General features: G+C 43.6%; 1 protein-coding gene across 2 annotated transcripts; it reads right to left on the minus strand.

Moving 5' to 3' along the window:
- Window positions 1-27,767, minus strand: RIPK4 (receptor interacting serine/threonine kinase 4). 2 transcript variants are annotated; one of them, XM_081860924.1, is made up of 8 exons: window positions 27,675-27,767; window positions 12,418-12,709; window positions 7,397-7,545; window positions 6,399-6,448; window positions 5,625-5,783; window positions 4,431-4,531; window positions 4,048-4,303; window positions 1-2,566 (listed from the first exon to the last, which is right to left on the minus strand). In XM_081860924.1, the coding sequence occupies exons 2-8, from the start codon at window positions 12,700-12,702 to the stop codon at window positions 1,407-1,409; spliced, it is 2,160 nt and encodes a 719-aa protein (XP_081717050.1). In that variant the 5' UTR covers window positions 12,703-12,709; window positions 27,675-27,767; the 3' UTR covers window positions 1-1,406. The 2 variants fall into 2 exon arrangements, with proteins under 2 accessions (XP_081717050.1, XP_081717049.1); XM_081860923.1 differs by lacking the exon at window positions 27,675-27,767 and adding an exon at window positions 27,429-27,668.
- Window positions 27,768-27,925: the final 158 nt, after the last annotated feature.

Genomic DNA, 27,925 nt, shown 5'->3' on the forward strand with positions numbered 1-27,925 from the left:
TTTTTTTAAATGGATGAACCAGACTTTATTTGAACACTTGAAAAAATTATGAACATTACAAAAGGCGTATTAAAACATACCCATGTCTGAAGAGGCACCACTTTCTGCAGTAGAAAAAGAGGCACAATGAACTGAAATACTATATATACACAGTATATCTTTAAATTAGGCTACCGAACACAGCAAAATTCAGAAGGCAGGGCAGTACTGTACACGTGGTTCATAATCTACACCATTTAAAAACTACAACCATTCAAAATCATTTTAAGAAATTTAAACACACCTTGTGTGTGCCTACACAGTGGGCCCGCCACCTACGCAAGGGTTTGGTTCCAGGGGTCCACATGCAAAGGCAGCATCGTGTAAAGTCAGGAACCCCATGAATGCCCCTCCTGCCCTGTGGGGCACAGGGCTGCTAACTGGGTTCTTGGAAGGTTTCAGGAGGGCCCTGGGAGCTCTTTCCCTGGCAGGAAAACCCACTGGGTGCACAAGTGGGGGTGGAAATAAATAACTGGAGAGTGGGGAATAGTGCACTTCCCCCACTCTTCATTTATTTATTTGCCCCTCCACTTCCAGCCCATTTTAAGTTTGCAATCACTAAGTTGTGGGCCCACTCTGTGTGTGTGTGTGTGTGTGTGTGTGTGTGTGTGTGTGCACGCGCACGTACCAGTGTATTCTACATCACCAATTTCTATGCAATACTGCCTTCAGTTAACTTTTGAATGCTAACAGTTCTAATTGCAAAGACTTGCTGACTAGGGTAAAAGGAAAGCTCAACAATTTGAGGACACAGAAATGTGTGGCTTTGAAATAGGCACTTCTTACATTCTTTTTCAACAAACTCTTGCGCACTGTGAAACAGATTTCGATTGCTAGAGTACTTTTTGTACGCAACGGGGTGGGGGGGTGGGGAAATCAATTTCAAAAACATTCTAGCATGATGTTTGAAGACACCTTCCCCATCATTTGTCTGAATGTAAAAACAAGAGAAAGATTGAAATATTAAGATACTGACTCTGTCCGGAACGCAACAAGTGTCTGCTTAAAGCAATGCAATGCAAATTGCTCCTCATACCATCTTCAGGGCAGATCAACTCCCCGCACTGCTGAAGCCCCAGGGAAAGAACATAGAGTCTTTACATATGGCTTGCTCAACAGCACATCACAGGAAAGTGTCAGTCTCCGTGCTCAGGATTTCATGGCTCCTGCTCCCACGCTCCCTCGGTTCATTAGAACGCATTGCTACATCAACAATGCTGCTTCTGCCAGGATAGAACCCAGACTCACCTGCAAATTTAAGCAGACTCATACACATGACACAGGAGCAGTCAGAGGGAAAACCCTGATCGTCAGGCTCCCAGAGTCTCCATGGAAAGTCAAAAGACATAAACAAGCAGTCTGTTCACTTAGCTCTCACCGAGTAGCATAGTAACAGCACTGTATCCATTTTGTTTAGTCGTCTGCAGAGGGGTCTGAAATGTGAGGGCGCCATGCTTTAACAGAACCTCGAGGGTGCGTGGATGTCCGCCTTTCGCTGCCAGATGTAGAGCCGTGAAGCCTTCCTCATCGGGGTCGTTTACATTCTCTGGGCTGACAAGCTCCTCTACTACTTCCCAATGTCCATTTCCAGCAGCAAAGTGCAGTGCCGTCCTCTTGGAAGGCCCCTTGGCCAGGACATTGGCACCTTCTTCAACCAGCAACTTGGTGGTCGATAAGTGGCCCCTGCAGGCTGCCAGGTGGAGTGCAGTGCAGCCTTCGGCTGTCGTCGCTTCTACGTCTGCGCCCCGGTTGAGGAGCATCCTCGAAGTGCCCGTGTGTCCGGTTTCAGCAGCAACATGGAGAGCGGTGTGGAGCGAGGCGTTTCTGATGTTGACATCCGACTTCAGGTCCACAAGTGTACGAGCTACTCTGTAATGCCCTCTCTGGGCTGCCAGGTGCAAAGGGGTTCTCCCATCCACTGTCTGTGCATTCACATTCACCCCGGACTGCTTGGCAAGAAGCTTCACGATGGACAGGTGACCTTGCCAGGCTGCATAATGCAAAGGCACCCAGCCTTCCTTCCCTTTGATATCTGCATTAACCCCTCTTCTCAGGAAGATGCGCACAATGTTCTCTTGGCCATACTGGCAGGCCACATGGATGGGAGCTCTTCCTTCAAAGTCTACTTCGTTCAGCGAGGCGTTCTTCTCCAGAAGAAGCCTGGTGCTCAGCTCATCCCCGTTCAGCGCAGCAAAGTGAAGTGCTGTCCACTGGTCCTCATCCTTAGCGTTCACGTTGATTTTCCTCGCCAGGAGCAGCTCCACAATGCTTTTATTCTTCTTCTCTATGGCCATGTGGAGGGGTGTGGAGCCTCTCTTGTTGGTCAGGTTGGGGTTGGCATTGTAAAGGAGGAGCCACTTGACACACTCTTCTTGGCCTGACTCAACAGCCAAATGCAGGAGGCTATAGTTCCCATCCAAAACCAGGTCAACATCCTGCGGCTGGAGAATCTTCATCAGTTTGCCGGTGTCTCCAGATGCAATCGCCTCGGCCAGCTTTCTTTTCTGGATGTCCGTGGAACCAAGATCTGGAGAAGCAAAGAGCAACATTAGACTTCCATGGCAACCATATATTAAAGGCACAAGAGAAATAAATAAATGGCAGTTCCACTCTTCATGCTACCATTGAAGCCAAAGCATAGGAAGCACCTCCTCTTCCCCTGCTCCCATCTTTTTGCACACTGGGCAGGTGCCAACATGTCCATCTTCCACCTGGATTGTACTACTCATGCTGTGGGTAGGAGGGTTATCAGCTTTTGGGGCACATTACTCATGCAGCTTGCTAGGATCCCATGTACTTGGTGTCTGCTGCACATGCACACAAGCAGCTAGGACTATTATGCTTCTGGCAATTTAGTGAAGTTCTATTGCTTTTCCAGGGAAAAAGAGTAACACACACAGATGGGTGTCCAGCGTCATGAAATAGACTTTACAAAACACACTCTCCAATCCTCGTATGCAGATAAGGCTCCTAATCCTCAGAACAATGAAACATTTAAGGCCAGCTCATGGTCAAGCATTCATCTTTGTGTTGTGCCTCAACTATCTGACTGCAATATGATTTGATGTGCCACAAATATAAATTCAGCTACCCAGACAATATTCCTGTAGCTGAAAATATTCCTGCCACGATTATGAAAATTATCACCAAAGTTCAGTGGGAGATAAATATGCTCAATTGCTGGCATCTCCAATTAAAGGAGGACCAGGTAATAGGAATGGCCCTGCTAAAGACCCTGCAGAGCCAGTGCCAGAGTAGATAATACTGGGCTAGATGGACCACTAGCCTGACGGCTGTCTGTGTTCCCTATGCAGATTCATTATTCATCCATTGCACAATGCATTCTTCATACTATCACCTTCCTAGGAACACTCAGGACACATTTCATGGAAAGAAGCCTTTGCCCCTCAAATGCTTATGTTTTAAGGCAGAACTGGAGAAACTCTGACCCTCCAGATGTTGCTGGACTATAACTTCCATCATCCCTAAGCAATGGCCATATTGGCTGGTACAGATGGAGCCCAACAACACCTTGAAGGGCTAAAGGTTCCCCAGCCCAGTTTTAAGGTCTTGGCAGAATTGTGGTGTGCAATTGGTTTGCTATCAAACAAACAAGATAAAGATCAAGCAACCCTTTTGAGGTGGCGGCTAACTTCACAACAGAAAGCCTAAGTCTAGGGCTTACTCTGAATATGACTTAGTTGGGTATCACCCCAAGAGACATCATGATCATTGCTCACAACTTCTTTGGAAGCCTATGAAAATGAGGGGGAGCAATGATTGATATGCAACATCTTAAAACACACAGCCAGCTGATTGCCATGGAAAAATGAGGGAGCGGACCTTGTGCTGGCTGTGCCACATCCTACCACAAATGATCATCTCATGGCAAAGGTGCCTTCAATATAGGACACGAGAAACCACTAATTCCCACAGCCACCCAGTCCCAACACACACCCCAAATTCGTTTTTCCAAGTTATTGTTTGCTAAAACTATAAAACCCTTACCACTTTCAGAATTCTCTCTCTCAAATGACAGTGATAGGGAACCACGTGAAGAAAAGGCAGAGTCTACTGAGGACACTCCTGAAAGCCTCTTGTCGCTGGAAGCAAGCCTAGATTCAGAAGCGCTACGGCTGAGTTCTTCGGGCTCTTCTGTTTGTGAAATTCCCGAGTCAAGTTGGGACAACAACTCTGAAAGGCTGTAATCCTTAGATGAGGAGGGTTCAGACCCTTGCTTTAGCTGGGATAGTCCAGGCAGCTCCTGGAACAAAGGGGGGTGGGTGGAAGAGGGAGGAAATTATAAATTGAAAGTGCTTGTCAAATGTTACCCAGTAGGGGAAGAAGGCACCAATATCAAGTTATCTCTATTTTTCACATACAGTACATACCTTGGGGTAAGTCCGAGTATCCTTGGTGTCCTCCTGAACTATCAATTCCTTGTTTTCAGTCTCTGGCTTTTCACAAAGGTCTTCTGTTTCAGAAGTAATTTCTTAAAAACAAAAACAAAAGCCAACGATTAGATTTATACTAGCAGAAGATGGGTCAAATAATATGTGCATCATTTACAGCAACTGTGTATATTTCCCATATGCCACAATCTCTTTCTCAACAACTGGCCAATTTAGATAAGCGAAACTAAACTATCCAGCTGCTAGAGGATACCGCTTCCTACTTGGAAGTTTGGTCAACCACTCTATATAACATTATCATAATTTTTGAATCAAGGTGTTGTTGATCCAAACTCCCACTGCTACAGCAACATATTTCCCCAATATGCCTTACTTCCTCTGTGTAAGCAATTAACTCTGCGGAGAATTTCTGCCCTGTAAAGACTGTATTATGTCACCACAAAACCTACTTAGATGGAATAGAGTATGCCAGTTGCACAGCATAGCAGGTTATGGAGCCATGTTCAAATCCGTCACCAGGAGAGAAGATTAGTTGTTGTGCCAAGTGAAGGATTTGCACCCCCACCCCAGCATGCTTTTGTGCAAACACACACACACACACACACCTTCAAGAAAACAGAATGCTGAACCAGATCCAGCAAGGCTCTTCCTATAACAGAAATTGCAGAAGGCTCTTATCCGCAAAGTTAACTGTAACATAAGGAAGCTGTACAAACTGCAATATGGCAGTAAAACCACATTCAATCATCTGCTGTAGCATTTCAGACTATGCTGATACTTCAACCTGCTTTTTAAGGCTAATCAAACATGACCTTAACTTACTCTTCATGACACCTCTTTCATGCTACAGAATACACAGTAAGAAAAAACAGACATCTAACATTTTACCTGGGATTTTAAGGATCAAAGCGTTAAACCTAGGCAACAACTTGGGGAGCTAGCCAGATCATTTGACATCTAAATCAACACTTTCATGATCGGACAAGTTCTTGTATAATCCCTTCCCTGTAGTCAGGAAGTGTCCCATACTGCTGCCTGCGCAAAAGAGTGGGTTGGGTATACTTTGCATTCATCATTTTTACAAGATTTTGGTGGAGCTCTACCAGGGATTAGTATAGTCCCGAACACTGAAATGACTCACTGGGTTTGCCAACTAGTCGGTAAAAAGTTTACCTTGAAATGTTGGCCTTTTGCTAGGATCATCTTGCCAGCACTTTTGCATCAGTTTGATCAAGCTGTTACACTCATGAGGTCTGGATCTGGAGACAGCTGGCAACTCTGGGCGGTGGCCATTCACTACTTTCACCATAATATGTAGAATATTATTCTCTTCTGCAAAGGAAAAGGCACAAATCAAGATTATTCTGAGAACTGAAGCAGCCTCTGACCAATAGCATATATCACCTTAATCAGAGTCCTCTTTCCTGTTAGGGTTCTCTTTCTAGAAGAGAGAGGTACATATTTCAACTGACTCATAGGTCTCATAGGTTAGGGTATCTGGATCAGCTGGTAATGGCAGAAGGTATGTTGCCTAGCTCCCTACATACATTGTTTCAGGTTAAAGTAAAGACTGCCTGCTCTTTACTTACAGGATGTTGAGGTCTGAACAGCTTGGCTAACTGTTAAGAGGACACTGGTGGATGCATCATGTCCCCATCTATTCATATGAGGGTAGATGCAATTATCCTTTTGTTCCTTATCAAGCCTGACACACTATGGTCTCCAGTCTGGCTTTCAGTGCAGAAATAATAGCTGAGGTTTCCTCAAAGCTATGCATGAAAGGTGTGGTTGTTAAGCAGCTAGAACAGATGTACAATTGGCAGTGATGAAGCTTGGGCATTCTGAAGGCTAGTCTCATCAGGGTGGGCATACACACACTTGAAGAGGACTTTCGTTTGATGTGCTAATCTAAAATATGATCCATTAAACAAATATTTATTTGCTTACCTGAAAAGGGCTTTTTCTGTGTGAGAACTCCCCAGATAACAATGGAAAAGCTGCAAATAGAAACATCAGTTAATGTTAACTTTATAAAAATCATAGGATGCTCTCTCTCTTTCTTGATTACTGTTAGGCTTTCTAGTGCTAATCATCTCAGGCCATCAAATACAAATTAGGTATGCTAGAATTGAGAATGGGTCTCAAAAGAACGTAAGAATTGTCTTTGTAGACCAGACCAAGATCTATCCTGGTGCCATCCAGATATTTATTGGACTACAAGTCCTATTAGTCCTCGCCTGCTTGGTCAGTAGTCATGGATGATAGGAGTTGTAGTCCAACAACTTCCGGACAACCCTGTTCTAATTATGCCTTGTGTACAAAAATTACTTTCTATTCCTTGTCCTGAATCTACAGCTGATCAACTTCACTTTTGGAGCACAGAAAGAGATGTTACACACCCACTGTGCTTGCATACTGCATCTCCACAGCCTGTTGACAATGTCACCTTTGGGCTGGACATTAATGAAACGTGATCACTGAAACAGCACTCGTTACACAGTGCATGAACCTTGCTTTTAATGCCTCTCAAGTGGCTTGGCATGTTGAGGTGTAACCCAGATCAGCTTGACCCAGATGGCACCAAAGAAAATTAGGAGGTCTGGAAAATGATCAACTGGGTTCCAACACTGCTTCCTAAAGAATCAAGAAATATCTGCAGATGTGGCTTGGTTTTGCCAGTTCAAGAAGGAATTCAAATACAGGTTGATTTATCAAAACTTTGGCTGGCATGAGACAAGTGCATTGCATTAATGCTACAATGACTACCTTAGGTATCTCCCGAGTTTTGAAGACTTGGCCTTTGTGTCCTGTTTTGTTGATATTCAATTGTAACAAAATGGTTAAACAAAATATCAATTCTAAGGATTTCCTGAGAGTTTAATTCTACCAGATTAACTAGAAAATACTGGAGAGGAACAGATGCACTGAGGAAGAAAAGTACAAACCTGTAGACATCATGTTTAGTATCAAAGTACCGGGTCTTCTCTTTAATGCGTTCTGGGGGCAGGTATGCTATAGTGCCACAAAGCCCATCCATGCTGAGATCATGTGAATGTGAAAGGCCATTGCACTTGGCTAATCCAAAGTCTGAAATCTGATAAAGTTAAAAAAAAAAGAGAGTTCCAGTTAGAGTAGTCTGCAAAATCATTTCTGCATGTGTGGTTGCACAAACACAGTGGTTTAGAGCGTTGGAGATAGTTGGGCTTAAGTGCTTACTCTGAGCCTCACAAATCAGTACTGTTTGTCCCTCCCAAACAAGAAAACTTGCTGATATCTGCTAAATATTATGTGAGGAAATAATTTTATGAAAGAGATACAGTTTGCCTGTAGAAATTACAGCAACTCTGCATACCCAGCGAGTGACAAAAAAAGGATTCCTCATTCCCAAAAAGAAATGAAAGCGACAACTGGTGAGCATCAGGCAGATGGCTATGGAAAGAATAAGCAAGTAACAGAAAGCACTTCTTAAGAGTTTATACACACCCAATTATGTTTAAGTGTCCAAACAAAATAAATCCATAGATTTTCTTCCAGGATTTTGCTTAGGAGATTCAAGGGGAAGGAGCTGGCAGGAGACACAAAACTCAACGGTCTCATAAACAGAACTGTTAATGCTCCACATATTTGAAGCCTTTCTGCACAAGGCTAAGCAGAGGCCTTATTATTCTACCTCCTGAAACACTTGTTTTTCCCTAGCTATTTAGGAATGTAGTGCAAGACACTGCAAACCTAGGGAAATACTTAGAAGGAGTGACTTTATAAGTTAGGTGACTGTTGCACCAATGAGGATCACTTTAAGAGAGATATTTGTAGTTATGTACTTGGAACAAAATGATGTGCAACAGAGGGAAGAACAGGAGATGAAAGAAAGAGAAAGGGATGGAAGGTTACTGACTGCTTTTGGTTAAAGATTACTTTATTTTCATTTGTAATTTGCCAACCCTGAAGCTCAGGGCAAGTAATGTTTAATAAGTACACACCACTGCAAACCACTTACATTGTTGTTGTTGTTGTTGTTGTTGTTAAGTTAGTTGGCCTGATAGGAGAAATGACAGTATGGGTGCAAGGGGGGGGGGATAATCTAATGGGAAACAACAGCAAAGATGTTTCCAAAGCAGTTAGATGCACAGGGTGGAGAAGGAAGTGGGGAAAGATTCAACGTATTTGTCCCTGAATGTAAATATCCAGACACACCCTGAGTTCACATATTTTTGAAACAAGAGCTTTTATAGTGATTCCTGAAGTCTCAGCTCAAACTTCAGCCAAGCCAAGGGGAGCGGGGCAAGGTAAACTACCAAAGGCTCATGTTTTAGATATTCCCCACCCCACCCCCCGCCAATTTCTCCCGCACCAAGTGACAAAAGAGCTTATTGTCTAAACTTTTGTATAACTTGATTTCTGCTACGGAGGAAAAATCTTCTGACCAGATGCAATGGCACACTAATTTTTGGAGGACCCAGGTGCAAAAGTGACTAATTTTGGGATTATGAATCACTAGACAATGCAAACTCATCTTACAAGTCTCTGTTTTAACCAAATTGTTATCATTATAATCAGAACACAACAAGAAGTAGAGCTGCAGCTTTGAGCATATCAGAATGCTCTGACAACTAAATCAAACTGAGTTTTGCCTTCAAGGACTCTCAAAGCCTTGGCAAGAGAGCTGCATTCTGGAAGGAGTCTTGTGGGTTTAAAATTAGATGCTTTGAAGTAAGTTTCTAACACTGAGCATGACGTTTAGTCATACAACTCCTATTAACATCAGTGGGAACCATGCAACACACACAAAAATACAGTCATAAAAGAAGGGCTTTTAATTAGATTCAAGACACCTTCTGACATGCCTATGGGTGGCAGACAGTACAGCCAAATGCAGCAATGTAGTACTTAGAATTTTGCATTCCATCCAGTAATCTGGATACCAGTTTGGATAGGCATGCACAGATTAGCCGAATTTTGAGGGCCTTGCTTTCACCCTTTGTACAACTCTGGGTGCAAACATCAAAGTTCTAAGGGAATTCTGCAATAGCCTCCCACACAACCAGGTAATAACATTTGGCAAAGGGAGAAATGAAACCAAGTATCAAATCCCCTTTACAAATAATGTGATCTCAGGCTATTAAAATTATTGCAGAGATATGTGTGAACAGCTACAGGGTGTGACTAACTTGCAACACACATTCTTTGAACCCCATGGAAGAGAGACAAAAGCAACTTCGGTTACAGCAAGCTATGTCTCCTCACTCATATTTCCATGCAAAACACAGCTTGGACACCTATTTTCAGCTAACCTGAACTCCTCGTTCAGCTGCTCTTGCCTGTTAAATAGTCTTGGCTGGAGCCCTGTTTTGGAATGCTATAACCCCTTACAAGAACTGCTTTCAGAAAAGTGAATCCGGATTGCTAGGGTGGGCCCGGGTGGTTGCTCTATGGCTCCTTCCACCCCCAAGAACTCCGGCAACTACCAGAAGCTCTGAAGAGTCCTGTGTGTGCCCTGAGTATTTAGACCCCTAGAGACACCCTTGAACATTATGGCACCTGCCCCCTCTGTGTCTCCCAATCTCAGTCCTACTCACTGCCTTCTGCTTCCTTTCACCTCCTGCCTCTGTACCTGCCACTCCCTCGTCCCCATGGTCGCTATGCCTCAATGTAACTAAATTAAAGGATGCACCACTGGAATAATAAACTCTTCTTCCCATGCTTCCATTTCCCTCCTTCCTCAGCTGCTTGCCTGATTCTACATTAGAATGAAAGGCCCTTTTTGGACCAGGGACTGATGACACCTGTTCTTTATACAGTGCCATGCACATAAAAGGCACTATAAAAAGAAGCTAAACAAACAAACAAACACACACACACACACACACACACACACACACACACAACTAGAAGTACTCCAACAACTTGGATCGCAATCTAACCATAAGGCTGGAACTAGAGCAGCTTCAAAGGTTATAGAGCACAACTATGGAAGATGCCAAGTGGGGAATGAAAAGAAAAGTCATTGGTAAGGAGTTTTATTGCACCGCACTCTAAGCCAAGGATAGCCTATCGAGTAATAAAGCTGGATTAAAAAGTAAGCCCTGCTGCTATGACTTCTGTGTGTTTAGTTGTCAGATATAAGTATGCGACTGGAGAGCTTTGAACTTGGATTCAAAAGGCACTTCTGTTTGTGAGCACTTTCTTTTGGAGAAGGGCATTATTTATGTTCCCTTCTAAAAAAAATTCCCCCAAATGCTATGGAGTTTCCTCCAACCCTCTGGAATCAGTTTTTGAGATGAGAACTTCTAAACACAAACCTCACAAATAAAATCAGAAACACATTTGAGTCCATTTCCAGGGGGGTAGTCTGGTGGGTTTTTGTTTTGTTTTGTGCAACAGAGCCTTGTGGCACCTTAAGGTGCCCAAAAATGCTCTGTTGTTTTTACATCTAAGTAAAGAAAGGTATTCTGCTACTTTCTTAAAAATGCATAGGACTTAAAACATCTATTGCATGGAACCGGCAAATATAAGTATGCAGCTATAATTGAATATTTATATATAAATATAACCGAATATAATGTTTATATATAATATCTGTAACCAAAGCAATTTCCTGTATTCTGGCAGTGTAGCATACCATTATGTTTTTTGGGGGAACATCAAAGTTTGAGAAGATGAATTTTTAGAAAATTAAGGAGTTTTGAACTGGGAACAGAAACAAGCTCTAAATTCCTCAGCCCCCAAGGAATCCAGGCATCACTGTAACTTTAATGCTGTGCAACTATCTAAAAATCTAGGGTGCAGTTCAGATATTAATGGTAAACCATGGCTCCCCACTACATGAATGAGCTGTTTCAAGCACTGAACACACCAACTCCCTCCTGAACCATATCCATATGTTCCAAAACCAAACATAGGCTATTTTTACAAAGATCTGTCTGTTCTCATTCACACCACAAGTAGCAAGATACTAAGCACATTACACAGGAACAGAATTTTCGCAATTAATTAGTTGAAAAAGAAACAGTGAAATCCATTTCCAACTCTAATAGTAATTCTTGTTTTAGTGGACTGCAGATGCGCCTCAGCAAGTCTGAGCAAGTAATCAGGCTCTTATAGCAAGGAGAAGGGTTTCTGCAGAATTTCCTTTCTGTTTCTAAGAACATTGGCTTAGTTTTACATGTGAACCAAGGCTCCTTGTTTACAGCGATGGTTAGTTAAACAGGGCAGCTTGTTTGGCAAATTAACCTCTCTTGGTTATAAGCTACAGGATGTTTGTTATATGCCACAATTCAAGATTAATTGTGCACACCTGCATTAAAATATTCCATAAAGTATTTTATATATGGGAAAGATGTTGGTTTGTAATACCACACTGCAACTATCCATCTATGCAGAGAAAAACATGGGTATCAACCCAACATGTTTTCCTGTTTATTTCCCCTCACTATCATACAACCTCTTACACAAAGAGCTTTCAATTATAAACATAAGATTGCTTACAGTTAGGATTGGTCCGTACGACCACTATTTACTCACTACCACAATAGCATTTTCTGAAAGTTGATTAAAAAATAAAAAACACCTTTGCAATGTCTTGCTTTTTTCCTTCCCTGGTACTCTTTAAAAAAAAAAAAAGAAGAAGCTGTAACTGTGTTTAGCAAACAGTGACAAACTTTTAAAGCAGGGGTGGGTAACCTTTGGCCCTTCAGATATTGGTGAACAACAACTTGCATCACCTCCAGCCATGCTGGCTTGTACGGATGGGAGTTATAGTCCAACAACATCTAGAAAGCCACAGGTTCCCCACTCCTGCTATAAAGCAAGGATAACATGTGACACTGAACTCACAACCAAGTTTCACATCATGCACATCTAAGAGAAATTTGCATTGAAAGGCCCAGAGACAAACCTCTCCTTCAGTCTCATTGTGATGATGATGGCAAAAAAATTGTGGGTCAAATAGCAATGGCCTAGGACATACCTTGACATGATAATGGCCATCAAGCAGTATGTTTGCTGGTTTAAGATCCAGGTGAAGCAGAGGTGGGGACATGCAATGAAGGAAGTTCATGCCCACAGCTGTTTCATGGATGATTCGGAAGCGCAGGTCCCAAGGCAGCGGTTCTGCAGCCAGGAGCTTCTCCAGTGATCCTGTCTCCATGTACTCCATGACCAAGCCCACAGGCTCTTTACAGATGCCATAGACTGGAAGGATGTAGCGAAATTTTGCCATTTCCATCTTCTTGGCTTCTTCCAACAGTTCCATACGCTCCCTATGGAAAAAGGGTAAAGTACAGGACTTTAGTTTATATTTATCAATAGCATTTCAACCATTTATTAGCTTCAAATTTTGTATGGAAAATTCTTCCATTTTACTGATATTTAGTGCATACATTTTTATGTATCCATTAATGTATTCACAATCTTTGGCATAGCATTATGTCTGAACTGGAGATCATGGTTTGTTGTTGCCCAAACAAATCATGATCTGAAGCCAAGGTTTGTTCTTGCTTACCAGTTGTGATCTATGGGTTTGGTTATAATGCTAAGCCAAGGATTGTGGTTTGTTCCTCCCACTGACTAGTGGGGTAGAGCAAAGGAGGAGTGATTCTCCTGTTCACAGCACACCATTATGCATGGCTTACCATGATATGCAACTCAGCTGCTGTGTTTTACAGAGCTGAAATTTAACTTCTCTGGAATTTCTAAGTTGTGTACATTTTATCAAGTCAAAATCATTTGTAAATGGGTTTCATTTGAAAGCTGCAGGATGGTCTTACAGTTACTAATCTCATTTAGGTGGTTACAGAGAACTAGAATATGCACATAATTTTGGCTCATAAATAATCATCCTTTTGTCCAGGCAGCACAAAAAGGTTAAATAGATAAGAGTATCATAAAACTTCTCTTATTACAACCTTTGTGAAGCACTTAAAATATTCATCATGGTATTGAATTTTATCTGCGCTATGATGAAAAAGTTAGAACACAGATCTAAAGTGAACTCTCCTAGGCTTCTACTCCCTGGATTTTAGATTGGCATGTGATTAAGCACTGTGAGAACAGGATGTCTCTTTGGCCTGCTCTAGAAAGATTCTTCTTGATCTTTCAAGTATCTAAGACTTGTTATCCACATTTTCATTCCAACCTTTTCCAAGAAGCACAGGATGGCATGCACAGAGGTTATTCTATTTTATTCTCACTGTAAACTATGGGGTAGGTTAGCAGAAGACAGTATGCATAACTTGTCCCAGTCATCTAGCAGTTTTCATCGCTAAACAGAGTTACGCTGAGCAAACTCCCAGATTCAGATGCCTAGCTAACAGCCCCAAAACTTTAGACTAGCAATACAAATCTCCCTATTCCATAGTTTTGAAATTATTTAGAGACCTCATGACTGCAGAGGAAGGAGCAACGGGGGGGGGGGGGGGAGACACTCAAGCAAAGCTGTAATTTACAGTTTGTAAAGGACTGTAATAAAAAAATTGTGCTGTTTGCAGGCCCTGTTAGACACAAGCTCTTTCTATTGCCTGTTAGTGCTCCCATTTTAAGACATTTTATTCCATTGTTTAGGACCAAGCTTTCTACCAAGGGAGAGTAGAATTCAATGTAGCACAAAGTACAGGGTGTGTGTATGCAAGGAATGAGGTCCACTCACACAACAGGACTCTCTCCTCCCACCATGTGCCCCCAGACATGTTCTAGGGCTTTCCCCAACCCTCAAGAGCAGGGTTAAGTGGTGGGGCGTGCAGAGGGGGGAGGGAGGGAAGAGCTCAGTTGTATGAGATGTTGCTTCCCACCCAAACAGCAGCTAAATTGAATCCAGCCCAGGATTAAGAACACTATGATAAACAGAATCCAATCATGGTCTTTGTTGATGGGAAACACAATGAAGCTGATGTAATTTGAACATGGCTACACATAGCAAGATGAGAAGTCTGTTCAAGTCACTGCATTTACCTTACTTGAAAGCAACATAAAAATAGACTCCAGTGTGACCTAAATACAAAAGCGTCCATAAGACTCCTAGTATTTTCAAGTTTTCTATATTATTTGCTAAATGCCCCCAAAGATGTCATGAGGCCAAGTCCTCCTAATTCATCAAGTGCCATTGTGTCAGCCAAAACGACTGTATGTGGCAGAAACAATCCAGTATTGTTCAAGAATTCAGTACATCAGACTTCAACAACCAGGTGCCCTCCAGCTGCTTTTGACTACAACCCCCATCAGCTGGAAGGCACCCAATTGGTGAAGGCATCAATACATATAATAACAAGGGGAAAGGGCTAGTCCTACCTAAAATAGGGACAGAAGCGGATACTTATACTGATGCCCTAGAAGAGTGTTTCATTTGAGAACGGTGAAAAATAAGTGAAATCAGTGCTAGGTAGCCAGTCATTAAATTGAATATACAGACATTAGCTAGCAAGTCCATATCTAGAAGTAAGAATCTGGTACAGTAATGTTGTCTTTCAGGACCAATGAGTCACATCAAGAAGGTTCAAACTAGAGAGTTGAATTGTAGTCTCCTTCAAGAGGAGACTTGGAGGCCCTTCTTAAGTTCTCCTCCCCACCTCAATGCTACAGACTGGGTGTGGGAACAGATGGTGGGGTCTCTTTCCAGCATCCGGTGTGGCTGCTATTACTGCCCTGAGGCACCTATCTTTTAAGATAATTACTTTTGAAGAGAAACTCCAGGGTGCTTTGACATGACAAGGAGGAAGGGAGTGTCAGTGAGTGAGCAGCGCAGCCAACTCTTGCCCCTAAGCGTACATAACTCACCGAGCTCCAGCTAGCGTGGGATACAAACTGCAGAAGATCTCCGAATACTGAGGTGGAATTTGTGAAAGTGGGTGGGCGGTTGTAGACCAAACAGGCAAAATAAAAGCCACCACCAAGTCAAAGGCAAATTTACACACAATGTTAAATGAAAGCTGGTTCCTGATTTTAGGGAGCCCCTTGGGAAAGAGGCTCCCAAGCCCCCACCCACAGTTCTCCTGCTACTTACTGTTGCCCATCTACTTGACACTCCCCCTCTGAGCCCAATCTGGACCACCTCTGAGAGACAGAAGGCATATGGACATTCCTGATCCTTGGTTCTCAAGCTGCTTCTTTACTTGCCATCTCCAAATGAGGGAGTAAGCAGGTAGCTACAGCAAAGGGGAATGGCAGCAGGGGCAGAAGATCCCATGGACTGACCCTGGGATTCAACTGGGAGCACGGAAAGGACATGTGGTGAATACTACGTGCTCATCTCCAGCCACTGACACTTTTTTGGCTAGGGAAAGCCCAGGAACTGAAGTTCTGAGTCCAGTGGTGGGGAAAGAAACAGGAAGGAACTTGTTAGAAACTAAGAAAGGTAAAGTTTACCAATAATTTCCATATAAAATGACATTTACCTTGTGGACTGCATTGCTAAAAATCTTGCAAGCTCTGTATGGGAGAGGAACTTGAAAAGGGAGGTTTTTGCTGTGGACAAGAGAAAGCCAGTGGCCTCCAACTTCTGTATGAACAGAGGTTTGTTTCAGAAAGTTCTTCCCTGCTTTATGCCTTGTTTGCCAAGTAAACAGAAAGGGGAATGAACTAGCATTCTAAATAGGATAGGTACAGTAGCCCTATTCAAGAGTTCATCTGAATGTGTGTGGGCAAAAAAAGGGGGGAGGCAATGCACCCAAGCCCCCTCCTGAAATAGCCTCATTTTAGATTTTACTGCATTGAGAGGGAAGGGTCTGAAGGGAGGTCCTAAGCACATTAAGCTGAACTTGCTTAGAATCATCCTTGTGATCAGGAATCCTGCTTAATAGGGGTCCCGGTCACAAAGAGGAATCTATGGGGATTCATGAGAACACACTTCTGCTCCACTTTAGATGTTCCATCTCAATGCAGGAAAGTCTGAGAGAGGAACCAGCATGCACAGGGATGTTGGTGGCAGGACCTGTGTGTGTGCTTTTTCTCCATTCCAAATTTTATACCACAAATATACACACCAAGTGCATGAAGAGGGCTTCAGAATATTAGCTATCAAATATTCTCAATTTTTTCATCACACTGAGGACTACTAAACTGTCAGAGGACACCACATGTACATAATTGAACAACGATGAAAGATACCTGCACTCACCTGGTTGACATTGCTCAAGTTCTAAGCACAGGACACAGCTTGTCAAAAGATTTTATTGGCAAGGTCCTGTTCCATTATCCCCAGTGATATGTATCTATTCTTCTTGATTAAATATAATAAAGGACAAACATGTTCATCTCACTTTTGTGCCTTTTCATCTCAGTCTTAACACAATGGAGGTATCTAACGAAGTGGTAAGACTAGGCACACTAAAAATTAATGGGTTTAAAATTCCGAAATATATCTAATCCAAACCTATCACCCAAAATGGACGCGGGTGGCGCCGTTGGTTAAACCACAGAGCCTAGGGCTTGCCGATCAGAAGGTCCGTGGTTCAAATCCCCATGACGGGGTGAGCTCCGTTTGCTCGGTCCCTGCTCCTGCCAACCTAGTAGTTCAAAAGCACATCAAAGTGCAAGTAGATAAATAGGTACTGCTCCAGAGGGAAGGTAAGCGGCATTTCTGTGCGCTGCTCTGGTTCGCCAGAAGCGGTTTAGTCATGCTGGCCACATGACCCGAAAGCTGTACGCCGGCTCCCTCGGCCAATAAAGCGAGATGAGCGTCGTAACCCCAGAGTCGTCTGCAACTAGACCTAATGGTCAGAGGTCCCTTTTCCTTTAACCTATCACCCAAGGACATAATGTTTAGAGAATCACAGACATCCAGCTCTCTTCAGATGCCCTCATAATGTCCCCCTGCCACCTCTGCACATTCAGCAAAACATCTGGAAGGGACCTTTGCACTCGTCCAGCTATATCTGCAAGATACTGAGCACATGGAAGATCCATGTGCATATAGCTGTCAATGTGATGAAACCATTTTCAGATGTCCCACTGAATCTGAGGAGGTCAGCATGCACAATCCCACTCTCTGCACAATGAGTGAAGGTGGTTTTGAAAATGTGAAATGGCTTCTTTCCAATTCCATAATTCTAATTTCCCCTTAGTCTTTCAGACTAACATTAAGCAGTTAACGGAGCAGCAGATGCGGCTAAAAGTATTTCTCCTGAATTAACACTTTCCTCACTATCCAGAATGCTGAATGACTAGCAAATTCCATGAGGGCCAATATTCACAGAATGTTATTTATTTTCCAAATTTAAAACTCTTACCATTGAAAAAGAAAGACGTTTTCCATATGGATCTAATTTTCTAATGCATAAGTAGCTGTAAACAGTCACACTCCAAATCAGCCTGCGCATACTTTGTATGGGGGATAGAGAATTTTCCCCCCACTTGATTTCCCCCAATCAGCAGCAAGACTACAGCTGTGTACACACTTCAGCTTTAAAGCATGTTCAAAACACATTCTCTCCCTCAAAGAATTCTGGGCACTGTAGATTGTTAAGGGTTGTTGGGAACTAACTCTGTGAGGGGTAACCTAGATCAGAATTATTTGTGGGAAAGGATGTATTTTGAACGTGCTTTAAAGGTTCAGTACATGCACAGCCTACCTGTTGGACAAAATCCATGGCAGCAGATCAGGTGATCCATCAAATATGTGTAATAATCAATCAGAAGAGCTTTTAAAGGAACCCCTAAGGTATGCCACTCACTTCTTCTGCATCCCTCCCGTTGCCTCTTAGAAAGTTTTATTGTTCCCTTTGCATTGTTCAAATATGTATCTCCTTTATTATAACACCCAAAGGATTGTACTCTAAAAATTCCAATTATAAAAACTTGCTAGGCAAGCAACACTGCTTTAAAAGTACACGTTTCTAGCATGTACTTCCTGAGAGAAGCCAGTTAAATGCTTCATTATTACTCCAAAGAGAGGAGATAATGATCCCACAGTAGTCAGTAAAATATATACTGCATATATATGCAAATGATCAGGACATTAAAATACTCAACCTGGAGATCTCTATCAATAATAATTATTCCTCTTATTTAATTTTCCAGCAAAAAAAGATTAACTTTATCTATATACCTGTGCACATTCCAATACAGGACCCAAGCCCAACCTAATATGTTATCTGCATTTGGGACAAGCAACTCTGCTTGTCTCCTAGCAATTGCTACTAGTTTTGAGGGGTTTTTACACAACTCCTGTGCATATCCTGAAGTACTGAGAGGCACAAGTTCTAAAGTACTAAAAACTGCCCAAAGGCTTCCCTAATTTCATTGTTTTGAAAACACATTTTGAACAGGAGGAGACAATATGCTTTTCTCTATTAGGTATAACTGAATGAAAAGTGTCTGTCGTTCAGATGTATTCCCTTCCTTATTTGCCTCTCAAGTAAAATACTTTGGTGTTTGTTCCTCTTCGTGTCTCATTCACTTTTAGGCACATGAAACACATTTCAGTTTCCTGCTTATAATACTTTTTTCTGTTTGCATTATCTTTCTAACATTAGTGTATCTCTTTGGAGAAGCGAACTGTGGCATAAAGATAACTCTCCGCCTCTTCTTCAAGTGGGCTCCAAGCTGAGCTCCTCTTGGCTTTGCAACTGCAATGCCAGGTATGAGTACTGATTCAGCCTTCAGTCTTATCCTACCAAGGTGTACAACTGTAATTATGGATATTCCTCTACTTAAGGATAGCATTTCAATAAAAAATACTTGTGTATTGGTTCAGTATCAGTTCCAGCAGCAAGGCCATAGGTGACAAGGCACAATCTTATAAGATCTGGATATTTATATGAAAATCTATTTGGATCTGTTTCTTCAAGTTACAGAAGATGACTTGCAACAAATAGTAATACAACCTGGTTTCCTTTTTAATTCAAAAGAAGAAAAACAAAGTACCCCATTCAATATTTGAGACTCAGTCATCACAGCAAATGGAAAGTGAAAGACTTTATTTACATACTGCATGACCGTCATAATGACATCTAAGTCATGATTAAGCATAAAAGCAAAAATAGATTTGAGTTTGTGGATTGTACTCTGCCGTGACTATGACTCAAAAGGCAATTGGATCAAAGGGGAAAGGGAGAAAAATACTACCATATATACATACATACATGGGATGAGGAGCTGGGCAGCCATCAGATATTGTGGGACAGCAGCTCCCATCATCCCTGACGCCTGGCCATGCTGGCTGGGGCTGATGGGAGTTGAGGAGTCCACAATATCTGCAGGGCCACAGGCTTCCTATACCTGACAGCAAGGGGATTGGTAAAAGGGCTCCAGAGAAGCAATCTTACCAAAGACAGAGAATAGAGATTGACTTATTGAACAAAGAAGCACAAGGAGAAATGGAAATAATGAGAAATTTTAAAAAATAACATCTCTGCCAACTTGCATTTAACTGAGGCATTTTGCCACATAATGAAAAGGTGTCAATCTATTTACTGCCATTAAAAAAGAAAACCCACCGTAAAAGCTTTTAGGGCTTAATTTTGCGTTTGCTTTTGCTTTTTGCTTTTTATAAGGAGCCAAGTAGCTTCCTGTTACATTGTGAAGGCTTGCAGGGCTAAATGCTTTGCAGCTGATTGACCACCATCACCAGTCTGTTCCCAAAGAAGAGCTGTTTCCAAAGATCCCCAGCTCCTACCCAAATTTGCAACAAGCCACATTCCTGATACTAACCAAGTTAAATTTTACAACATGATGTCAAGGGGAAATCCTTGATAAATCTTAGCACTCCCTTTCCCAATGCTGCTGCTGCTGCTGCTATTTTACCACCCTCCCCAGTGCAGTGCTCTGAGTGGACCTAGCTGGTGTGACATAATAACGCACAGCAGCTGGTGGAAAGGAGTAGGCAGCAACTTTGCTGTGCGGTGTCCAATTCTCAAAGGTCCCATGCAGAACTGTAATTGCCTAGATATTATCTAGCTTTAAAAAGCAATAAAGTTGTGCCTTAGTTGCCCATGGCAACCTGGCTCATGTGATATAAAAAAACACAGCACACAGATGTTTATATGCTGTGATCTTATTGTCTTGGACTCTGTGGATGGGAATCATCCTCTAATGTTAAGAATTCTGAGGAATCTATTTTTAAGAGGGGAAATTCCTTATTTAAAAATAATTGCACCCAGGGAGAATTAAAATCGAAGCCCTTATTTCAAGCATAATAGCATTAGCTTTCTTTCTGACCCCCCCCCCAAACAGACTGCCCCAAAAGTAGTCTTGCTCCCAGTTCCAGCCTACAACTCTCACAGCCTAAATAGTTTGGGGATGGCAACAATATTCCAATAGTGACCTTGGTGAGAAAGTCATGGTAAATTTCAGCATAGGTCAAACACAAATACAGAGATACTTCTGAACACTTAGGAAGTTAGAACGGTAGCCACAACATGCACATACTGTGATCTTACCCACTACTGGGCTACATCTCCTCCCTCCAAGGAAGCTCACTTGGTTGGTCACCATGAGAACAAGATGGTGGACTAGATGAGGCTTTGGTCTGATCTTGTTTTGTTCTGAACTAGCAAGCTGCCTTCTGGGCTCAAAGAGGATTTCAGATACAGCTCGGCTCTACACCCTGTCCGCCTCAACACTCATCTGTCTGAGATGCCATTCATCATTAGTCATGCTGTGTGGCGTTTACTGTATGAAAAACTCTCTACTAGAGAGAATCAGAATCAATCTCTAGTTCATAACAAACACACACAAACAAAAGTCAACAATTATGTCTCTCTCCTCCATTCTTAGGCAGTGACCTTCGGAGAGATGAAAAGAAGACCCACACAAAGAAAGGATGAGAACCTGTAGACACTGGCACACAAACAACATCCATGGAAATCAAATCACATTAAGTGGAACCCCCAGTTGTAAATCTATGACAAGTTGCACAAAGAAAAGAAAAGAACAGAACAGTATCCAAAGACTCACTTAGAGAAGAATTATCAACCATACAAATTAATCTAGTTGCAACATGGTTATACCTCAATACAAAGGGTTTGATACCACGACACAGATAGGCCATCAGGAAACTATCCCTCCATTATAACCCAGCCTTTCTCCGCTCCCCTCCCCAGGCATAGGCCTTTGTGTTTTTCTAATATCACAATGGGCCTAAAGAGAAGATCCTGCTTGCATGCCATCTCATTTGTTTGCACTTCAAAAGAAAGCACCCAAAGCACTTCCTGCTTTGGTGCCTGCTGCCTACTTTGACCTCTGGAGCTGCAACGGGCAAAGCTTAGCAGCACAAGCCAACACATGCCCTGATTGAGGTAGGGCCTATAATGTGCTGGGAACTGCTCCCAGCCAAGAGTGCATGAAGTTTAACTCGGTGAGCATGAAGTTCTTACCAGTAGCCTGCCCAAAGTGGTTAAACCCCATCATTACCATCATCAACACTACAGTAGGCCCACCCAGTACACTGTAGGCAAGAAGCACCGCAGACACCCGGTTGAAGGTGTCCTTCGCTTCTTTCTGCTTGAAGTATGGCAAAGGTCATTAGTTATATACAACAGGTTTAGCAACTATATTTAGTCACCATCATTGCATACAGTTATGAAGGCGCAAGGTGATCCTGGCCAGAGCCATCCAAGACCCCACTTCAAAGTAGCCTTTAACAAGCAGCTCTTGAGGCAGTAAGGTAACCAGCTTCTAATTCTTTTTGCAAAGTCTTGCAGTCCTGCCCAGCTAGGCAGGGGGGTGGGGAAGAATCTTCTAATCCTTCACTTACCTAGATAAAGTTTTTAGCATCGTGGTTTATTCATTACTGAATCACACACTGTTCTTTCCAAATCTGAGATCAGCTTACTTCCTGCAGCGAGGCATTTTTTAGAAACAAAAATATTCATTGTCCCTCTAAGCTGTACGAACAAACGGGTACAGGCACTATTGCAACAGGAGTCATGATTCAAAAGGACAAGTTAGCCAGAACTTTCCTTCACGTTACTGTCTAATGCTTTTTTTTACATAATGAGAAAACATAATGTGATTTTTCACTATAGACAGGAAGGGGGAACCTTCTTAGTTTGAGGGCCACAGTCCTTTCTGATGAATTTTCTAGGGGCCACATGCCAGTACTTGGTGTGGCTGGGGCAGAAGTGGCCAAGCTAAAGGATGTGGCACTCACCTTTGTATAGTAGGCTACATTCCAGGCTGCCAACAGTATATATACACATACACACACCATCACAATTTCTACATCCAGGCAAGCAAGAAACATTATCACAGTTCAAGAACACATTCCTTGAACAGACAGAAACACACAAGAAGGGTGCAGAACAAGGTCAGTGAAGGGTTGGTCCTGACAAGAAGGTGTGGACCATCTCCAAATAACTAGGAACAGGACTCTCAAATCCTTCAGCTAACAATCTCCGCCACTGGAACACACACACACACACACACACACACACACACAGAGAGAGAGGAAGTTAAGGGCCAGATGATTTCTTCCTCACAGAAGAACACTGCAAGTCCAGAAATATGTACAGAAATATTAAGAAGAGATTCAGGAAGAGGAAAAAATTAAAAATGATGGTGGAGAGCTACGCGCTATTTGAGAGCATGCACATTTCTTGCGTCACAAAAAGGAGCCCATTTTATATCTCTATGGCCGCTTAGGGCTTGCACTTTTCCCAGATATATTTCAGGAATGGTATTTTTAAACATTCTTGCCTCCATCAAAATAGAAGCAGCCAAGCTAAGTCTTCAACAAAACTAACACTGGTAGAACACTCCTGGTTTTACCTCCCACTAGAAGTGAATCATAGAGTTGGAAGGGTCCACAAGGGTCATCTAATCCAACCCCCTGCAATGCAGGAATCTCAACTAAAGCATCCATGACAGATGGCCACGCACCCTCTGCTTAAAAGCCTCCAAGGAAGGAGAGTCCACCATCTACTGAGGGAGACTATTCCACTCGTACAGCCCCCATTATTAACAGACGCTTATTACATACACCAGTGAATAGCACAGCTCTTCAATGGCTAGAAAGTGCTCACGCTTATGGGTCGGATTCCACGAGATGGTTTTTGCTTACAGACGTTTCTCCTTTTAAAAGCATGACTTTTTGCAGTAGTCTCGTGGAAGAGTTGTTGGAATCTACTCGATTCCGAGTAGAGATGAATGAGTTGACAAACGGCTTTGTATTCCAGATCCCCAGTTGGGGCACAGAAGGATCAGGAAAGTTTCCCTGTCTGTCTACACATACAGAGCTCTCAAATTATTTTTTGTCATGGCCTTCCTTTTCCTGTGAACTCGTATACCCAGTGTGAGTGACTTACACAGCAATGTTCAAACTTTCCACATTCATCTACCTGCTGTGGGCCTCTTGCGAAACGGCAGAGAATCAGGGATGTGCTTTCAGGAACACTCCAAGGAAAAGCCGAGCAACAGCAAGATCTGTTATTTACAGCCTGGCAATACATTGCAATGAATTATCAATAATAGTGGGCAACTGGATTTGGGGCAATATGTCTTATGGATACCCTCAAGGAACCCCATGATTCTGTGGAGCTACCTGTCTTAGGCCAGGATATGGTTTCCGCCAACAGAGATCATTGCACTTGAGATCAAATTGTTTTTTTCTCCAAATCAGGATGGGAGAATGTGCCATCCTAAAATAAAGGGCTTGGCATTTGAAGCTATATTCTTTCATCTTGTTGCACGCTATGGTATGGGTTCTACAGCTTGACCTGTGGGAACAGGTGAGTAGATGGGCAGACAGAGAACTGGGCTAGATCGCCTCAGTGGTTCCTTTTTCAATACTTTGCTGTTAGCAGTGTTGTGTCAGAATCAATATTTTTAACATATGAAAAGCATTTAAATGTACAGTGGATAGGTCTTATACCAAAAGTGCTTTTCCCTGACCTCCAGTAGTAGTGGGTCAAATACTTTAGTCTAGGTATTGCTCAAAAATCATGACTGAATAGTGAGTACCAAGTGCGTGGAACATTTTGCAATAAGCGCTGACAACTTAGCAATCAAATTCCATTGTAGCAGTTTAAAGTGATGTCTGAGTGATGTAGCTAAATTGACATATTCACATATATAAGCCCAAGTTTTCAAAAGCGGTGAGAGATTTTTGAAACCAGCGTTTGCAGACAAGTTGGTCCTGCAATACAATTTCAATGCTGTAGGCACTCTAGAGTGTTTACTATTTCTCTCTGATGTTTGTTTTTCCATGAACTACACAAGCTCTGAAAATTAGGATAAATATAAAAATATGACTACTGTATAACACATTTAGGGCACTCTATACACATCACTCTGATCATTCATCCACCTGTGAGATGTTGCAAACTGCGGGGAACCTGCAGTGTGATTTAGAGTTCATGTAGAGCGAAAGCAATATATACATCCATCAACCAACTATACATCAAATGAGGGATGACTTTTACAGGTTTGTTAAAGCTTTGTTCAGCAGACTTTAGTACTGCAAATAAATGTGAAGATAGCGATCGGTTTCATATTTTTGATGCCTACAAAGTTGCCCCAAGAGAATGAGCTATGCTTGGGGGTAGAATCCCAAAATTAAAAAGAAAACTTCACAGGTTCTCAGATCAGAAGCCAAATATTTGTGATCTGTTGCTAAAAACGGCTCAGGGTATTACACTGAAGCCTTATACCAGGTCAGATTATTTGTCCACCTGGCTCTAACTATCATCAGGTATCCAGGGTTCTTCCCACATCTTCCCATCACCTTGCTACCTGATCCTAAGGTGCCAGGGACTGAAACAACCTGGGACCTTCTCCATGCAAAACAAGTGCGCTGTCCCACAGAACTATGGTTACCACTGAGGAAGTCCACCAAGCACAGTGACAACTTGCTTCTGAGGAGATATGAATAAAGCTATACTTTTAATTTCCAGAATTGACAATTTCTAAATGGCAGCTCAGGACTTTTGCTGGTGATTTCTGGGATAAAACGATGCAACAAGGATTTGCTTTCGAAGACATTTAGGACCAAAGCATGCTGCATTTTGCAACCTAGTCTCATGTGTGAAGCAGCAAGTGACCCCTTCAGCAAGAAATTTAGGCTAGATTAAGACTTAATTTGCAAATGGGTTGTTTAGATATTGCAAGCAGTCAACTAGCAACAAGTTTTTTTTTTAATCCTTTGGGAAGAAGGGTGAGAAATACATTTAATAAATAAATATCCAATTTCCCCCAGAAATGGTAAATCTCTCTATTTTTAAAAAAGGCAATTTTTCTGCCAACAATGTCATGTGGTCCATGCAAAAAACTTGCACGCATGAGGAGCACTGACCTTGCAACACCCTAAGTTAGTTCCACTGAAATTAATTGGAAGTTACTGGTCACCATGAGTAACTTGTCACACTCATTTCTGTGGGGTCCAAGTGCAACAAAACTTTTTAGTCTGGGTCCAACCAGTTGTTGCTAACCATTCCTTCAAGATCTGCCTTTTCCAAGCCCACCAAACACAATGCCAAGCCAAACCAAGGCCCAGAAAACCTCTCCCTTCTCCTCCACCGCTTCCATTGCACGCCACCCTCCTTGCAGAACAGCCAGTCCTTTCCACCGAACTCCGAAGCACACCTATGCAGGCAGCGACAAGCCGATCGCTCCCAGCGTCCCGTACTGTTGCCAACGCGTTTTGCTTATAAATGCAGCCTCCCTTTCATTAAGCAAGTGCATTACAAAGGGGCCATTACCGCAAATCTGCAGGCAAATTGGCCTCGCGGTGCAAAAGCGCCCTTTGTAAGCAAACGTATTGCATGCGCGGCGGCGTATAATGAAAATAATCGTTTCACAAGCGAGGAGCAAACAACCGGAGGCAGCGAGCGAACCGGAGCTGCAGATGTTGGGACGGGACAGGACCGTGGGAAGCGGACGGTGCCCCTTTCAAAGTGTTTCTGCTTCGCTTTCATGGAGCCGAAGTGTTTCGCCAAAAGGCCCTTCAAGTGGACCGATGGCGTGGCAGCCTGCAAATCGCCCTCCGAGTAGAACCACTGACTTCAATGGGTCTACTCGGAGTAGGACTTAGTTGGAAAGCACACATGGGATTTTTAGTGAAACCAATCTTTTCCTTAATCTCTCTTTTCTATCCCTTTCTTTCCTCCAGGCGGCTCAGCAAACTGAAATCAACTCTGCACCTTTCCTAGGCTGTGCAAAGCAAACCAGCCGAAGGAGGGAAATAAAACGGGCGGGTTTTTTTCGTCCTAGCTTCCTCTCTATGCAATCCAAGCAGCACAAGAGACAGGCGTTTAACTACCAGACTTCCCTAAGAAGTCGATGACACAATCAGGACAAATTCCTTGCATAAGCCTCGCGTAGGAAAGCAGCGCCGTCTTTGAAACTGCAAATTACAAGCATATTCTTAAGCGCGCGCACCGCGCTGCCCCCGACCCCGAACTATGCAACAGGAAATGAAAATGCGAACATCTGAACCAAAGCGGATTTTCAAAACAAAACACCACTGTATATTAAGTTTTCAAACCCAGCAGCAGCCCTGTCTAAAACGTGCTTTTGACCAAACGGGGAATCCCTTCCTAGCTAGCAGCAGCAGCCCAGAACTGCAGCTGGGCTCAGCGTGGGAAGTTCCCAAGGGGCGGGGGGCGGGTGCAAGCAGGTTTGCCGCCTGCGACTCGCAGCGCCACCCTGAGCGTGCCTCCTCCGAAGTAAGCCCAGCAGATCGGGCTCTCTTGGTCCCTGGTGGCTCGACACCTGCACGACTCCGCGCGGCAGTCTCGAGGGCAACGGGACCGTCCACCTCTGGAAACCAAGGGAACCGCTCCAAAGGTCACAAGGCAGCCCGGGCAGCCCTTCGAAGGCTTCGCCGAGGCGCCCGTCGCGCGTATTCTGGACTGCACTTGCAAAACAACGCCCAAAAATAAAACCGCGCCACTTCTAGTTGACAAGACACCCCACCCGCGAGCAGCCTGAGCCCAGCTCAGGGGTTCCGGCTGCTCCGCTGCCAAGCGAGCCTCGGTCGGGGAAGTCCAACCAGGCGCCCGGCGCTCCCTCCTCCTCCCCGACGCCCAGCCCGGCGCTCCGACGGGCCCTTACTTCTCATCCACATGCAGGCTGGGCGAGCACTTGATGGCGAGCCAGGTTTTCCAGTGGACGTGGCGGACTTTGTAAACCTGCCCGAAGCCTCCCGAGCCGATCTTCTCCCAACTGCCGAACTCGCTGGCGTCGAAGGTTTTCAGCAGCCCCATGGGCCACGCCGAGCGGCCCTCCTTCTCCATGCGGCCCCCGGATTCTTCCCCCAGTGTGACAGCCGGACGACTCGCCCCCCCGCGCGAGACACACCTGAACTGCACGGCCTCCCTTCGCCGACTGAGCGCCCTCCCATCTGGCGGCGCCGTCTCCTTTCCCCAGGTGACTCAAGGTGTGCTCATTCGCCAGGCCCTGACGTCACTTCCGGCCTTCGGCAAAGCGAGGCGAAAACGCGGGGGTGGCGGCAGCAACAGCAGCAGCAGCAGCAGCAGGATGAGGGCAGCCTGGGCGGCTGCAAGAGTTGCGCGCTGGGGGTGGAAGGCAGCTTCCCCGCGGGAAGGAGA

The sequence above is a fragment of the Podarcis erhardii genome (genome assembly GCF_964252035.2).
Source record: "Podarcis erhardii genome assembly, chromosome: 4".
Classification (NCBI taxonomy): Eukaryota; Metazoa; Chordata; class Lepidosauria; order Squamata; family Lacertidae; genus Podarcis; species Podarcis erhardii.